Here is a 15,637-nt window from a genome sequence, read left to right as displayed (position 1 = left end):
ATTTTTACGGGCACCAAGATGCCATGAGATGGCGGCAAAGCACTACTTTTGTGTAGCTAACACTTGGCTTATTTGACTATAATTCCTTGACACCATGGTGCCACGACAAAAACATTTTTGGCATTCCTGCATGAAATAAGAAGCGACTGAAACCAATGAGCAGATTTCGAGTGACAATCTCAGTGACTATATCCCGACTCGTGTCATTTTTGCACTCACCGAGTCAACGCTTGAGTTGCTGAAGATGCTAAATTGCTCGCTCCTCTTGGTGGGCATGGCGCCACTCTACACAACAAGTGCAGAGGTCAACATGACCATTAAATGGTCCGGGATGGGTAGGGGACCTGCAGGACCTTTGTCTCAAGGGCACTCGTGGCTCACTCTCATCAGCAGGCTGTTGTGGAAGCTGCGGGCAACAGGACATGTTGTGAATGCACACTCCGGGTGGGGGGCGGTTCATTAGGTACACCGGCGGTCTCGAAAAAGGCTTTGTTGTCATGTTCGCATAAGGATGAAAATACATCTGAATGGAGCCGGAGCCGAGATCGCAGCTGACGTTGGGATTTCAGTACATAACTACAAATCGTAGGATATAAATGCCCTTTCAATGGATGTAATATTCAGTGAGCTATTTCAGAAAATGCTTCATCAAAAGCTTTTTTTTTTTTTTTTTTGAGTGAATAATGCATCCTGGCTGCGCATCAATTCCCAAGGGCTCTTTCTGGGATGGTACGCCACCCCTTCCACGTTGTTTACACTGGAAATCGCTGAAGCAGTTTTCGTGCAATCTGGTTGAACCAACAAAGCAAAAGCGAAACTCATTAACGGAGTTAAATAATATCCATCCATTCATTCATTCATTTTCCGTAACGCTTGTCCTCATTAGGGTGGCGGCTTAGTTGGAGTCCTTCCCAATTGGACGGTGGCAACAGAATCGGTGTGTCGACCATGGACTCGCCGTCAGTCAATTGCACGGCTCATACAATAGATGTAAGCAGTCCCTGGAACACATCGTTGATGCACCAGCTACGTGGTAGATTTTTAAGCTATCATGATTTTTTTTTGTGTGTGTGTTTGTTTGTTACAGTATCCAGACAAGGCTTGGTTTGGAGGTTGACTATTTGGAGAAGTGTGCGAGCGAGAGAGTCTCAATACTCTCAACAACTTTTCCAAAAATAGGCTTCGTGCTGTTTCAATGCCGTTCCCAGTTGAAGTTTACTCTTTATATAAATAGAAAAGAAAAACAATTATTCGGAAACGCAACTGGTGACACACAATGAAAAACATCACAGGCAGCCTAACGTATACCATCAATGTAGTGCTCTAACCCCATCAATTTTGGATATTTGAACACAAACAGTGTAGCAACACATGTAGACAGACACTATCACAATACTCACAGGTATACGTTCTTTCTCCTGACCTCAAAAATGAATACCACTGCATCTCACCGAGATAGCTATGAAATTCTTCTTTGTGTCTGTATTATACTGCCCCTTAGTGGTCAAAGTGTATAACAGCAGGGAAATAATGCACGGATGGAAGGGAATAATTGCTTCTCCATTCATTTTAAGAGGCAGATATTCATTTGAGAGAGCATTTTGGATGGATTTCCTTGTCGAAACAAACACACAGAAAATCGCCATTGCTAGCGCACCTACAAAACCGGGTCCACACAAAGCAGTGAGATTAAGAGGAGTGTTCACTTTTTTTTTTTTTGCAGCGGCCTGCCTAACTCGACCGGCAGAGCGGCTGGACGCCGACCTTTAAATCTCTCGTCTTTAACTCTTGCCTTCACTCGGGCCGAGCATCCATTTCTCTGCCGGGATCGCGGGCGGGAATCAATTTAGCACGCGCTGCCGAGCCTGCGGCGTGGGATAAACACGATCAAGTCCCTGCAACACAAAAAGCAGCAGAGCAAGCATATAAGGCACACTGACGGGTTTTTGGGCAAAAGGACTCATTGATGTTGCCTGGAATAACATTTGGGACACTGTCACCAATCAAATTTCGCCCTCAATTTCAGCATCCCACACCACAGACAAAAACTAGTGCCGGTCCACTCATGGAAATAAAGGAAGAACCTCAAACAAAATAATCAAGCGTGACTGACACGAAATATTCCAGGCAGGCATTTGGAAAAAGACATTTCAGATTTGCTCGCAATCACTAAGTTGTGGTTTGATGCGTGGCGCATATCAGAGTTGAAATGTGCCACAAAAAAAAAAAGCAACTCTCCAGATCTGAGAAAGGCTGCCTCTCCATAAAAGAATTAAGTGTTTCAGAACACCGTTATCCTTTTGTCCGTGCTGTTTTTCTCCACATTACTCGCACGGCAAAAAGCGGCAAAACAATCCTGCCTCTTGCCGGGTGTCCCCGTCTTACCTCGCAAATCACCGTGGCGGTATCCAACCAACCTGGCACTGATGTCGCGAAATCCGTGCAGTCGGATATCGGAGGCTCCGTGAGGAGTCACTGAACGGGAGCCTCTCACTTGGGATTTTCTGCTTGAAAAGGCCATGGATTGCTTCAAAAAGCTCAATAAACAGCATTTAACCTTCATCACGAAGCCCCGCCTCCACACCTAACCTGCTCAAATGAGGAGAAAGGAGCATCAGGGTGAGCCAAAAACTTTGCAGGTCCCAAGGGTCGACCTAAGAGCGCTGCCGTGTCAGATGTGTGACTGACTTGACCATTGCATAGCAATCCGCTTCTATTCCCTGCGCAGTATGCTTCTGGTTATTGTCCATCTGCACTGCGAAGCGCCCGACCAATGAAGAATTTGGCTGAACATGAGCAGATAATATCATCCGAAATACAAACACTTTTGTCCTTTAGAATGAGGCTGTGAAGGGAATAAAAAAAAAATCTGTATGCATGTCACCAGCCCGAGCCTGAAGGACCTGGAGGAAATGACAGCAGGAAATTTTTCGAGCGGCGACAACAAACGGCGGGATGTGGGCGACGGTCTCGTTGACAACACCTGCCACGGAAGAATAATGACACACTTGACTCCCGTTGCATTCTCAATGAGGCAAGTATTGAACCCAACGTCTCTGCGGCAAAAAAAGAGAAAAAATAAATAAATGTGAGGGAGGGTGGGGTGAGAACAGGGCTCCAAATAAGGGCCGCTCTTTTCTTTCGACGATCATTAAGTGTAGAGGATTTGTAATTGCTGCCCAAGGTAGATCATCTCCACCCAGAGCGCCTCACAAATGTTTCATCTAGTCGGGAGCGGTGGTCTCGCGCGGGAGGAATAAGAGCCACTTCCCTTACGAGCCTCAGCCGGGTGGAGGTAAACATGACGGCAGACAGAGGAGCCACTCGGGCAACGTTGTCGGCCTTTTCGCCATGATGTCGCGCATGCCTCTCAGGGGGGCAACAACCAAAGTAGACACACACACACAAAAAAAAAAAAAAGCCTTCGGGCAGAATGATTGTGAGATGATGATGGCGATTTTGGCCTTTTCTGGCTTGTCACTGAGTCAAGTGTCAGTTGAAAGGAAGACATGACACGAGGTAAATTGTTTCAAAGCGAGAAGGAAGGAAATATTTTTCGACAGATCAGTTGATTCAAAATGAGACATTCAGCCACACAGAGGTGCCTTGAGGCGACGCGCATTTCAGGGAGACACATCCTGTAGCAGTCTAAAATGTGTACTTGGTAAAACATCCACTAGTGACATCAAGAAATCCATCAATGGGCTACAATTCAATGGACATTGCGCAGTATGTACAGTATGAGTATAACTTGAATACATTTATTGTCGTCTTAAAGTTACACAGCAGCTATTAATGTCTAAAGCTTTTTTTTTTTTTTTTTTTTTTGAACAATAGTGAGCCTAATAATGAAAGTGGTATTATGGTAATAATGGAATAAGTGGCTTGCTAACATTAATGACTCACAACACCGATTCTCACGGGCTCAAATGGGTGGGGGGGAGAAACCCTTTTAAGAGCAACGTAATTCGTCTCCGGGAATAAAGCAGAACAAATAAATGCATGTTTTTATTATAAATGCTTTTCCTTGTCTTTAGTCAATTTAACAAAAGTTAAAGATCAATTTCTAAGGGCCCTCTGCTTTTCCTAGCTAGCCATAAACAAACGCAAACGTACATGACATACCGTCAAACAATTGTACGTTGTTTATTTGAAACACTCATCACTGCGTCTTAACGTCCGCTAGCCAAATGCAAACACGCCATCGACAAGTGAATGAACGGTATCCACGTGGCCGTGTTTGAACACAAAAGCGCAGCAACACATATAGAGAGACAAGAGAACAATACTCACAGGCATCCATCAATATTATTGCAACTTGCGGAATTACTTATAGAAAGAAGGTGAAGTCAAATTCTTCATTTGTGTGTCTGCCTGACTGTACCTTACTGCCTCCTGGTGGCCAAATTTCACATATCAGGAGGAGAGACTTGATGCACAAGCTGTTTTGTTATTTACATTTTCATCAATTATTACGTCATGCTTTTAATAAAATACAATATGATAGTGCTATTTTCCTCATCCAAAGGCACATTACAACTTTTTATTTTTTAAAAGAGGCTGGAATAGCGGGCGGCCCGGTAGTCCAGTGGTTAGCACGTCGGCTACACAGTGCAGAGGTACCGGGTTCGATTCCAGCTCCGGCCTCCCTGTGTGGAGTTTGCATGTTCTCCCCAGGCCTGCGTGGGTTTTCTCCGGGTGCTCCGGTTTCCTCCCACATTCCAAAAACATGCATGGCAGGTTGATTGGACGCTCTAAATTGTCCCTAGGTGTGAGTGTGGGCGTGGATGGTTGTTCGTCTCTGTGTGCCCTGCGATTGGCTGGCAACTGATTCAGGGTGTCCCCCGCCTACAGCCCGAAGACGGCTGGGATAGGCTCCAGCACCCCCCGCGACCCTAGTGAGGATCAAGCGGTTCGGAAAATGGATGGATGGATGGGCTGGAATAGCACCACTGAATTATCTTGCAGACCCCGAAGTGGCACCTCGTGGACCCCGAGTAGAGAAGCACCATTTTGGAGGATCCAGCCCGGTGAGCTCACTTAACAACCCACACAACGCCTGCGGCGACGGCACACACACGGATGTGTGACTCACAAAAGCACACGCTATTCCCCCAAAAAATAATGGCGGCCCTAGGAATGGAATTATCATCATCAAAAGGAAAAAAAAGACAAAACAACAACAAAAAAAATGGCGCTTTCTGCGATTGCAGGCCACTCCGTTGTGCAGAGCAGCAACACTGTTATTTAAAGGATTTTTTCTTGGGGGGGGGGCAGTCTTTGGTTGCCTCCCCACAAGGAATATTGATCCAGGTCAGCCAGCGGGGGCTAGATAACGATCTGCTTTTCTAAAGAATCCAATAATTCCTACTGGAGGGACAAATGTGTCCTCAAGCAAGTCACCAAACATCATTACGCGTCGCAGATCTGCTGAATCTCGGCGGTTTAACGCAGTGTTGCACTTGTACACTCACTGGCACTTTAGATTGAAAACGATTAACCAAGACGCTGACACTGTCAGTTTTCTTTCGTTTTGAGAGCTAATGTAGTTTGTTCGCCCCCCCCCCCCCCATATTAATTGTAGTTTTTCTCCCCCACTTCCCCTTACCAAGCTAATGCTGCAGCATGGCGTTTGGATATCGGGCAGACTTCCGCCGCCGAGTTTGTGGTCCTGCTCTGGCATCGGGAAGAGTTCCGGGACGCCCGCCGCCGCAAGTTCCGGGAGATGGATCGGTGGAGGTTTTTCATCGGGGATCCGTCGGCTGTGGTGAGAATCCACGGGTGACGCGAGGCTTGCTCGGCACGAAGACGGCGGGCCGGGTCCGATTCCAGCAGAGCCCGGATGAAGTCTTTGGCGGGATTGGAAACGGAGGGCCATGGCTGTAGAAGATAGGATAATAATGAGAGTAAAAACATAGCCTTTTGTGCTTGGCGGAGGTAATGAGTCCCTCCCGTCTCACCTGGCCTTGGGAAAAAAAAAAAGATGATCTCACGACAGAGGCTAAAAGTCTCTCGAAAGCCCGACTTTCAAGCATCAAAGTGCGACGGAGAGCTTTAACGAGCAGAACACCAAACGAAAGCTGAACATCAGAGGGTTGAGCCTGACTAATAAGAGCAGCCTCGGCGGTCCAACCACTTTGTTCCTGACTTCTCTGCGCTGCTTTCGAGTCATCGAGAGAGGAGACTCCAAGCTGTTTCATGCCATTCCCAGTTGAAATTTACTTATTACCCAACATTAAACAAATAGTCATACTCACAGGCATTTATTCTTTATCATCTGTGAAGAACAAACACCGTGGAATAATGAGCAATTGCTCCTGCATGTACTGTGCTATTTTTCTTTTCAAAAAACTTGACTGTAACATTACAATCCCGTTTGTCTGTAGGAGGGCTGGAACAGATTAATGAAATTCCCATTTATTTCAATGGGGAAAGATGACTTGAGACGACTTGTCCCCGTTTGAATTTGTGAATAGCAAACAACTGGGCGGCCCGTTCACTGCTGCTATACAAGTTCAATTTAGAGGTCAACTTTGGTGAATATGCATGTTCCTGGCGATAAAGACCATTCTCCTTCTAATTCAACGTTGTTAAATAATTCATGGTGCCTTTTTTGGCTCGGCAGCAGAGGTCAGCCTGAGGAAAACTGTAACCTTTGCGGCGGAAGGCTTGTACGGAATCAAATATTTCCCCCACGCAGGTAGACTGAAGCGTTGTTTTCAAACTGACAAACAACGGCAACAATGAAGTAATGTCTTTGCAAAGCTTTAATCCACTCTTCAATCCTCCCATTCTCCAATCAAGCGTTAGCGCGCAAATCTCTCGCTTTTGCCTTTGGGGAGGTCTCAGGCATCATCTCTTCTTACGGGATAATGACGCTTAATCGAGTGTGAAATCGCCAATGGTGGGGAGCTCAACAATACAAAACCCGGTCTGACGAAGAGGGCCTGGACAAAAGTATTGGGACACGAACGCACCTTTTTTCTTCATCCGGCGCCATGATTGATGTTATGCATTTCGGAGGGGCGAAACCCCCCCCCAAAAAAAACGATCCAACATAATGGATTGCAAATGAATATGAGGACCCAGAAGTTATGCGGACACTGGTTTGAGAACCGATGCTCTACTTCAGTGGTGTCTAAACTATGGCCTTGGGGCCATTTGCAGCCCGCCATTTATTTGTTTGCGGCCCTTGACATTTGACACAGCCCCCCCCCCCCCCAAAGTATATATACTGTAGCATTTTCCTTGATTCGCTTGCTTGTTCTTTTTTAATTAGATTCCCCTTGCACCCTTTTGCAGCCCTCAAATGAAAAATTTGGACAGCCCTGGTTCGACTTCATTCATCCTCAGAGTGACATTGATGAGACTAAAATAAATGCCTCAAAGCTACGCCGGAGAGTGTACCTGTTGGCATCTTTTATCCAACACTCTGCCACCACACGTACGCACACATGAGACAGTCGGGAAGGGTGGGGGGGGGGGGGGGGGAAGCAAGTGAGCCTAGTAAAAGTTTTGCTCCCCTCCATCAGTGCTGCGGTGGCACAAACAAAGAAGTGTGTTGTTGTTCCCCGGGAAGTGAGCCACCTGCAGGAGGGTTATCTTCTCGTGCGCAAACAAACAAAGGCTTTATTGTGTTGGGAGGGAGCGAGGGAGCCATATATCACTGCGGAGGAAGCGCGGAGCAGCTCCGATCAGGCATCGAGGGCGAAACCTTGAGGGAACGCTTGCTTCATTAAGCTACATCTCGTTAAAGCGTGAATAAGCATGCAGCCCGAGTCCCCCCTCCCCCTTCTCACCCTCACCCCACCCCCCACTTCATAATGTCTGTTATCCATCCTGACTTGACCTGCAAGGCAACAATTCGATGAAAGAGCAAAAGGGATTCGATAACTCTGACGCTGCCTTTTCCGACAAATGCCATAATTTAAACAAATTTAAAAAACAAACAAAAAAACCCAAATGCTATCAAAGTAGAATTTATGACAGCCATCATATTTTTGGGGATTCATTGTTGCATTCCTTTTATGAATCATTCGATGAGTTTTTACTTTTAAATTCAAATGTACAATGAGAAAAAAAAATCTTTCTGCGGTGACTTTATATTTGAAAATGATTTAATATATATTAGTTTTTAACATAAGTTATACATACACAACACATATTTTAGAATTATATACAGTGCATATAACATAATAAATGCAAATAAGATATCCTACTTCGAAACAAATATTTCTGTATTTTTTTTCCCTGACAATATACATCAAATTTAGAAAAAAAAAAATCTAAAAATAAGACAAACTCCCATTAAGTTCCCATTAAAAAGTAAAGATTTGCATTTTGTAGCATGAGTCATGGCCATGGACATGCAGATTTAGATTATTATTTGATTCTTTTTTTTCTTGGCATGGATTGAAGTCACACATCGTATGTTCAGAAAAGCGGTTCGAAAGCGAATGAGTCATTGGAGCGCTTGCAGCCCTGACTGACAACCCTATGCGGCGTTTGATGCCAAACCTCAAATGTAAAACCTCCTCCAAAAGAACATTTCACACCCCAACCGAATGGAAATCGTAAGAAAACGCGAGCCGCCGCTCAACTCCCTGAATGTAAACATCAATACGGGGGATTGTGCTGTCATGTACAATAATCACACACCCGCCAGATGTGTTCGCGCCGCACTCGCTAGGGGGCAGGCTGGCTTCACTCTTTGCTTTTCTTCCCATTTTTTTTAAATCCGATGCTGGCTTGCTGCAGATGTTTGCTTTGGGTCATCAAGACGAAAGTGTGCAGCACAATGCAGTCAGGGGGAATCTTGTGGGAGGGAATTATTTAGCTTTACATCTGTCTCACACACACACACACACACGGTGCAAAAAAGCCCCCCCTCCGCCCCCACAGGCGACACCCATTCTTCCTCCTGCCCTGCCTTGAGAGTATTTATTTGATATCCTTCTTACGGTCTTCTCCTACGTGTACTAGTAGTTCCCCACTTGAGGGAAATGTCACTTGTGAGGAAAAAAAACTAGTTTACAAAGGTGCCATAAAAGGTTAAGACCTGCTTAGGAGGTTCGACTTTCAAAAAAATAAAAAATAAAATCAAATGAAAGTGCTGATTAGCCGAAGAGGAGCTCTGTGTATGGGCAATCGATTGCTTTTGCTTAGGTCTCTCACAGTTAATTTGAATTTAGAAAACTGAATTTGCTTTGAAAATAAAATAAAAGTGAAAATATTTGGACTCGCCTTTTCAGTGAGGAGCAAATGCAGGTTCAAAGAAACCGAAATACATTTCGTCATCGCACGCTCAGTGTCAAGTTTTACTGGACTTCAGTCATGCATTTGCTTTGCAATTTGTCGCTTCTAATGTCGTGGTACACTCGCCTGACTTGAGAGCCAGCAGAGTGGGATCGGTTCCCACTCAGCGACGATGTGGGTGTGAATGGTTGCTCGTCTCGCTATGTGCCCTGCGATTGACTGACTGGCGACCAGTTCGGGGTATAGTCTGCCTTTCGTCAGACTAGGCTCCGGCACCCCCCGCGATCCTGTTCAGGATAAGCGGTGTTGGTGCTTCATGAATGAAGATAGGTGCGCACAGATGTTAACTAGTGCACAGTTTTGCCTACTTGTCCTACTTGTAAGGAGAATTCGTCCTACTAATGTGCAGATATCCCATACAGAAGTGAAAAAAAAATGGAGCAAATACGCCCTAGTCATTCTACAAGCGCAGTGAATTGTCCCGACTTGTGACAACGGCACGCATGCTCGTACCTTAAACAGCAGGAATGGATGCTCAAATGGCTTCCCGCTAAGTGTAGCACTGCAGCCACAGCGCCCACCACCCTCCCAAATCCCCCCTGCAATCCATCTCCGACTCCTCTGCTCGCCTCCTCCTTCGCACTGCTGGGTAAACACATCAGGGTGACACTGTGGCGCGTGCCCCCGGGCAAGTGGTGGTTGCACCTCAGAGGAGTGTGAGCGTCTATATATTTGTGTGTGTGTGTGTGTGGGGGGGGGGGGGGCATGTTGGGTTGGTGTGATTGAATGTCCGTGGTGCTGCGAGGGCTTTGCATGCAGGGACCCATAAGGTAAGGTTTTGGGAAAAGCGCCATTTCAGTCACCTTCATCTTACTGGTGAACTCCCAGGACGCGCACTCACGTGGACACAAAGACGAGCTAGCCATTTAGAAGTGGGCCGGCCGTCGCATCCTGGCACGTTGATCGGTGGACAATCTGTCGAACCGCAGGCCCATAAGTGTTCCACATCATCTGCAAAGCTACTACATGTATTTCAAAAGGCTAATGGACATGCTAGTAGCATTTTAGGTTAGCATACCAACTGCAACATACAGTACTGCACTGTAAATTCATTATTGACTGAATGACAAACTCTCGGAGCGACTAGCATTCTTTGTCATGAACCTGAAACGAGGTACGACTTCAGAAGACTACATGGGACTGGGTTAAATGCTAACTTGGTAGCAGTTAGCATGTTACGTTAGCATAGTAGCTGCTAACACACCACACTGTTTCAAATTTCAAGTCACCTACGTAAAGGTTCAGCATCAATCCCGGTAGAACGCTACGATATAAAAAGGCCAATGAAACTGGGTTAAAGGCTAACATGGGGGCACTTAGCATGTTACGTTAACCTACCTGCTGCTAACAAAGCATACGGTCTAAAACCTCCAAAAGCATTCTACATTCTTCTCTGTGGAAAGATACTATTAGGAAGAAGTGTAGTCGGGAGAAATGCTATGAAACGAAGACGATTGGCTGTTGGGAATTAATTAGAAGAATTTCGCAGTGTTTACAAACACTGGAATGGAGGTTCTAAATGTAGGTCAGTGCTAACATGAACAAGAATGTAGACAACAGAAAATATGGCAAAAAGCCAAGGTGAAACTTAAGTAAAACCAGAGCATTCAGTGGATTTGTTGTTTGGTGGGTGGAGTATCAAAGTAACACCGGGATAACATTCCAAGACCTCGGACTAAAATGTCAGATTATGGGCAAGTGAATAATCCGAGATAAGCGGGAACGCACAGTGCCAAACTCACCTCAGAGTTTTACTGTTAAAAATACATACCTCATCTCCCGGAGAACACGCGGTGCCCTTTTGTTGCCTTCTCGCAAGTGCTGAAGCAGGCGGGAGATTGGGCTAAATTTAGCATATCCGTGTTCTTTTCTTCACAAACACACGCGCACACACACCCCGAATGCCTCTGCTGCGACATGCTCACTGTACATTTTTCCAATTTACACTCGCAAAGAGCTTGTAGGCTTTCAACTTCTGCTTGTGGGAATACTGCGATGGCCGAGGTGTGACCAACTCCAGCCAAAGGAAGTCACAGCCACAGGTAAGAAGCACAACTACGACCCATGAAAAGAAACCCGATTCTTTTTTTCAGTGCTGTTACAAACTCAATTTATAAACCCTGGGGGATCCCACCTGGTTCTCCCCATGGTGGTGGCGCCCCTCTAAAATGGCTCCTTCCGACATGACTGATTGACCGGGTAGGTTCAGCAATTTCACCGACTTATCTTGCTTGTGGGACTAACTACAGCTGCGGACGGTTACATTTTCAGGGACTCTGATCAAGAGCACGAACTATGAACTATGGTAAAAAAAAAAAAAAAAAAACAGATTCAAAGTATTTCAGGGACCACCCATGAGACGAACGTCCTGCCTCATCATAAACCTTGTCGCCTCGCTAAAATCCAGAACAAGTGGTGAAACTGGTAACTTACATTTCCACGAAAGCTGAACTTGCCCCCCAGGATGGACCTGAAGAGCCGAGTTTGGGTGTCATCCTCAAAGGGCATGCACCCGCTCAGCGTGATGTAAGCAATCACTCCGACAGCCCACATGTCCACGGCACACGAGTAGGGTTTCCTCAGCACCACCTCCGGGGCCATGTACTCCGGCGTTCCACATGTGGTTCGTAAGGACCAAGTGCTGTTCGTCCCAGTGGCGTCTCCACTTTGGGCACCTGAAATCAGAGATGAAGAACTCGATCAACACAACTCGATTCGAGTGAGACTTCAATTGCCAATTCTCGGATTTATGAAGGACTCGACTTGAATTGACTGTACGTGACTTACTCCGACTGCTGCTTGATAACGCCGCGCCTCCGAATGTTGCCAGCCCGAAGTCAGTCACCAGTAGGCGGGAATCGACGCCCGGGTGGTAGTAAAGAAGATTCTCTGGCTTCAAATCTCTGTGGGTGATCCCCAGGGAGTGGAGGTAGCCAACCCCGGCCAGGACCATACGCAGGGCCCGGGCGGCGTCCCGCTCCGTGTAGTGCCCCCTGCTGACGACGCGGTCCAGAAGCTCCCCGCCCGTGGCCAGCTCCAGAACCACATAGACGCGCCTCGGACACTGGAACACCTCCACCAGGCGGACCACGTTAGCGTGGTTGACCCGCCGCAGCACCGCAAGCTCGGCCGCGCACACCTCCCGAGCCTGGGGGGCCTCCACCTCCATCAGTTTGATGGCGAAGGGTCGGCGACTGGTCCTGTGCTCGGCACGCACCACCCGGCTGAAGCTGCCGCGACCGATCAGAGCCTTGATATGGTATCTGATGAGGCAGAATGGGAGCGCTGATGAGTCATCGGAGCACGGCGGTCGCATCTGTCGGCACATCTGGCGCACGTATGCACTCTCATTGTCAGCGGGATGGAGAAAATTCTCACTCATGAGGAGAAAAGTGACTTCTCGTTCAATGAAGTGGGACTGAATTGAACCAAGAGGGAGGTTTCGAAAGGGAGCCGAGCAAATCCAGGATTTGAAAGCTAAATATAACCACGATAGCAGACATTAGGACTCTAACGGCGCGGGAAAAGTCACGGGTGGGCAAGTAACTTGGTTTCAAGGTGATGTTTCGGTCTACAGTGGGTATGGTTGGAAAGATGATTTCTTATTTTATTTACTTTTTTTGGGTGAAAGAGAAACTCATGGGATGCTTACGGTGCAGTTTGCACTAACACAACAATATCAAATATTGATAACACACACAAACAAACTTTGCTGTCAGTACCGGTGCTTTAAAACTTGGGGACCACTGCCATTGACAGTCACTGCACTGCGGTTCCATTATTTAAAAAAAGAAAAAATGAACGCATGTCTGAATATTACACCCCCTAATTGTTTGTGTGAACTCATACTGTATCGGATGTTTCCTGGTAAACAATTCCTCCCTGCACATGCTCCAATTTTATACATTATCTTGCTTGCTTGAAAGCCTTAATTATATCCTTCTCGACTGCTTTCACCATGAGAGCGAGACGCTCCACAGGTGGCGAGCTTTATGTTTTCACTCTTTTGATAACATAATTACAAAGGCGAGGGAAGATACGCAATTAGCTGTAATGCTGTCATTTGGGAGACGTTGGCACACCATACAAAGTAGAAAGTGCTCACCAGAGCCACCGGGATACTCTTAATTTTCGAATACCAGAAGAAATAGGGGAGAAAAAAAAAGTTTATTAGTGTACATAAGACGTTTGTTATTGCCAAGATGGTTGTGTCTGGAGTGGAGGGAATTAGTGACATGGGCATAACAATCCATGATTAATTGGTCCTTGAGGATTCGGTGGATTTGTTGTTGTTTAATCATCTCTTGAAGTAATTGACCACCCCATGTCGTTGGAGTTGCTCGCGTCAAGCAAGTACAAGAAAAATGTACCGCACTGTGCCTTGAAGTGATTTCATAAAGTGACAAAAGAGGTCAAGACGCAAAGTTTACATCGCATATGGACGAGGGAGACAGAAGAGACTGAGCAGCGCGGTTTCGACAAAGCTGGCTAGCTTTAGCTAAGCCCGTTAGCACCACAGCTAACGACCGGGCCGCAACTTGCTGTCGTAATGTTAGCATTTTGGTGAACAACGGTCGAGTGTTAATTTACAGGATAACACAAGTACATTGCCCACCTTGGTACAGACAAGTGTGCCTGTTGAAATTAGCTTTTTGGCCGCCAGGCTACGAACAGCAGAGTGATACTTTACAGGTAGTAACAGTGCACAGCTTAGCTTGTTGCAGAATTTGACAGATGAGTGGATACTGTATCATCATCACATCATGTTTAACATATTGAACTCTTAAGGCAACACGTATTGAAAAAACAGTGGAGCAACACATTTCGACATTCAATACAATAGTACACTGGACTACCGCATTCTCACAGTTCAGCACGTGCGGATTCACCTATTTACTGATTTTTAAAAAATATTTTAGAAAGTTCTTGAAAAAACATTTTGGGGTGATGTGGGGGCAGAGCAAACTCATTTTGGGGGGGGGGGTTAAAATATTTTTTCCTCCACAAATGCAGGTAAATGGTCATCAGTTATACACCGATTTTGTCTATCCCACTGTACTCACAATCATATATTCTTGATCCTCTGTGAGGAGGGGGTGCCTTTACTTTACAGACATCCATGTTCAATATCTGTCTCTTATACTGCCCCCAGGTGGCCAAGGCAGGCAGCAGCACAATGACCATTGAAATGATTCAAAGCGTGACACAAATTCGTTTTCATTCCATCGAATTCCATCTTTATACGATGGGTTTAAACGTTTCAATATTTCAATTTCCTACCTTGAGGTGACCCGAGCGTCAAACTTGTCCTTGTATGTGTCTCCTCTTTTCACTTGCTGCTTTTCATCTCGAAACCTCATTTCACCGGAAGGAAGAGTCTTCTTGCTTTTAGTGGAAAACCACACACTGTTCTTTTTTGGTTGCTCACGGTGGTCCCGTTCCCTGGTGAAAGCGAGCAACGACTGCAGCACGCTCACGTGGCGCTTTGTCTTCTCATTTTCATTTTGGGTCGAAAGCACCTTGCTGGTCGTGCAGCCCATCATCTGATTTGACGGTGGCTTGCTTGCGCCACACAAGTCAAGCCAGGTGCTTGATGTGAGGCGTGCGTGTGAAGTCCCGCCCACTGAGCAGGTGTCATTTCTTCATCCTGAAAGTGTCACGCAAATAGGAAAGTGCTTTGAAGGCATTGTCCGTGCTCAACTGGCCGAGGACACAATGGAGCTCAAATGACATGACGTTTAACCCCCCACCCCTAAAAATAAATAAATAAATAAAAAGCAGCCTGAAAAGTAAAATATCATACTAATTGTAGTTTTCTGTGGAAATTCACTTGGATTTTTTTTAAACAATTAGCCGAGTTTTTATTTTAAGTTGGGGAACAATAAAAGGGGCAATTGAATTGAATAAACAATTAATTCATGAATGAAATACAATGTTTCGTATTGAGTGGAAATAAAACAGCAATACTCACAGCCACTAGCTTTCTTGTAGAATAAAAAATATATTAAAAAATGGAGTGATAAAAGTGCCCTCTTCTGTGTGTGTGCGTTTGAGATTTATTTATTTATTTATTTATTTTAAGCGTGTGGTTGTCAGCACAGCTCAGAAAAGTTGGGACAAAATGGCTGAATGCTTGGGTGGACGTGTTTACATGCGTCTTGCATCACCGTTTTGAATAGAAACACTGTGCTTGTTTGGTTTCACACACACACACACACACACACACACAAACACACACATGCACACAGCTTAATATTTCATTTTACTTTTTGGAACTTGTTCCTGAGCAACTCACAAGTGGCGCACACACACACGCACGCAC

At 45.8% G+C, this 15,637-nt stretch overlaps 1 protein-coding gene across 1 annotated transcript; it reads right to left on the bottom strand.

Annotated features, from left to right (window-relative positions):
- Positions 1-5,604: 5,604 nt before the first annotated feature.
- LOC147187011 (serine/threonine-protein kinase H1-like) lies at positions 5,605-14,858 on the bottom strand. The gene is made up of 4 exons (XM_086102089.1): positions 14,596-14,858; positions 12,103-12,578; positions 11,749-11,990; positions 5,605-5,880 (listed from the first exon to the last, which is right to left on the bottom strand). The coding sequence occupies exons 1-4, from the start codon at positions 14,856-14,858 to the stop codon at positions 5,605-5,607; spliced, it is 1,257 nt and encodes a 418-aa protein (XP_085958215.1).
- Positions 14,859-15,637: the final 779 nt, after the last annotated feature.

This window comes from Hippocampus guttulatus, chromosome 21 (assembly GCF_054856545.1).
Source record: "Hippocampus guttulatus isolate MCC_2025c chromosome 21, RoL_Hgut_1.0, whole genome shotgun sequence".
Lineage (NCBI taxonomy): Eukaryota > Metazoa > Chordata > Actinopteri > Syngnathiformes > Syngnathidae > Hippocampus > Hippocampus guttulatus.
The sequence above is the reverse complement of the archived record's forward strand: the minus strand, read 5'-3'. Positions and strand labels throughout refer to the sequence as shown.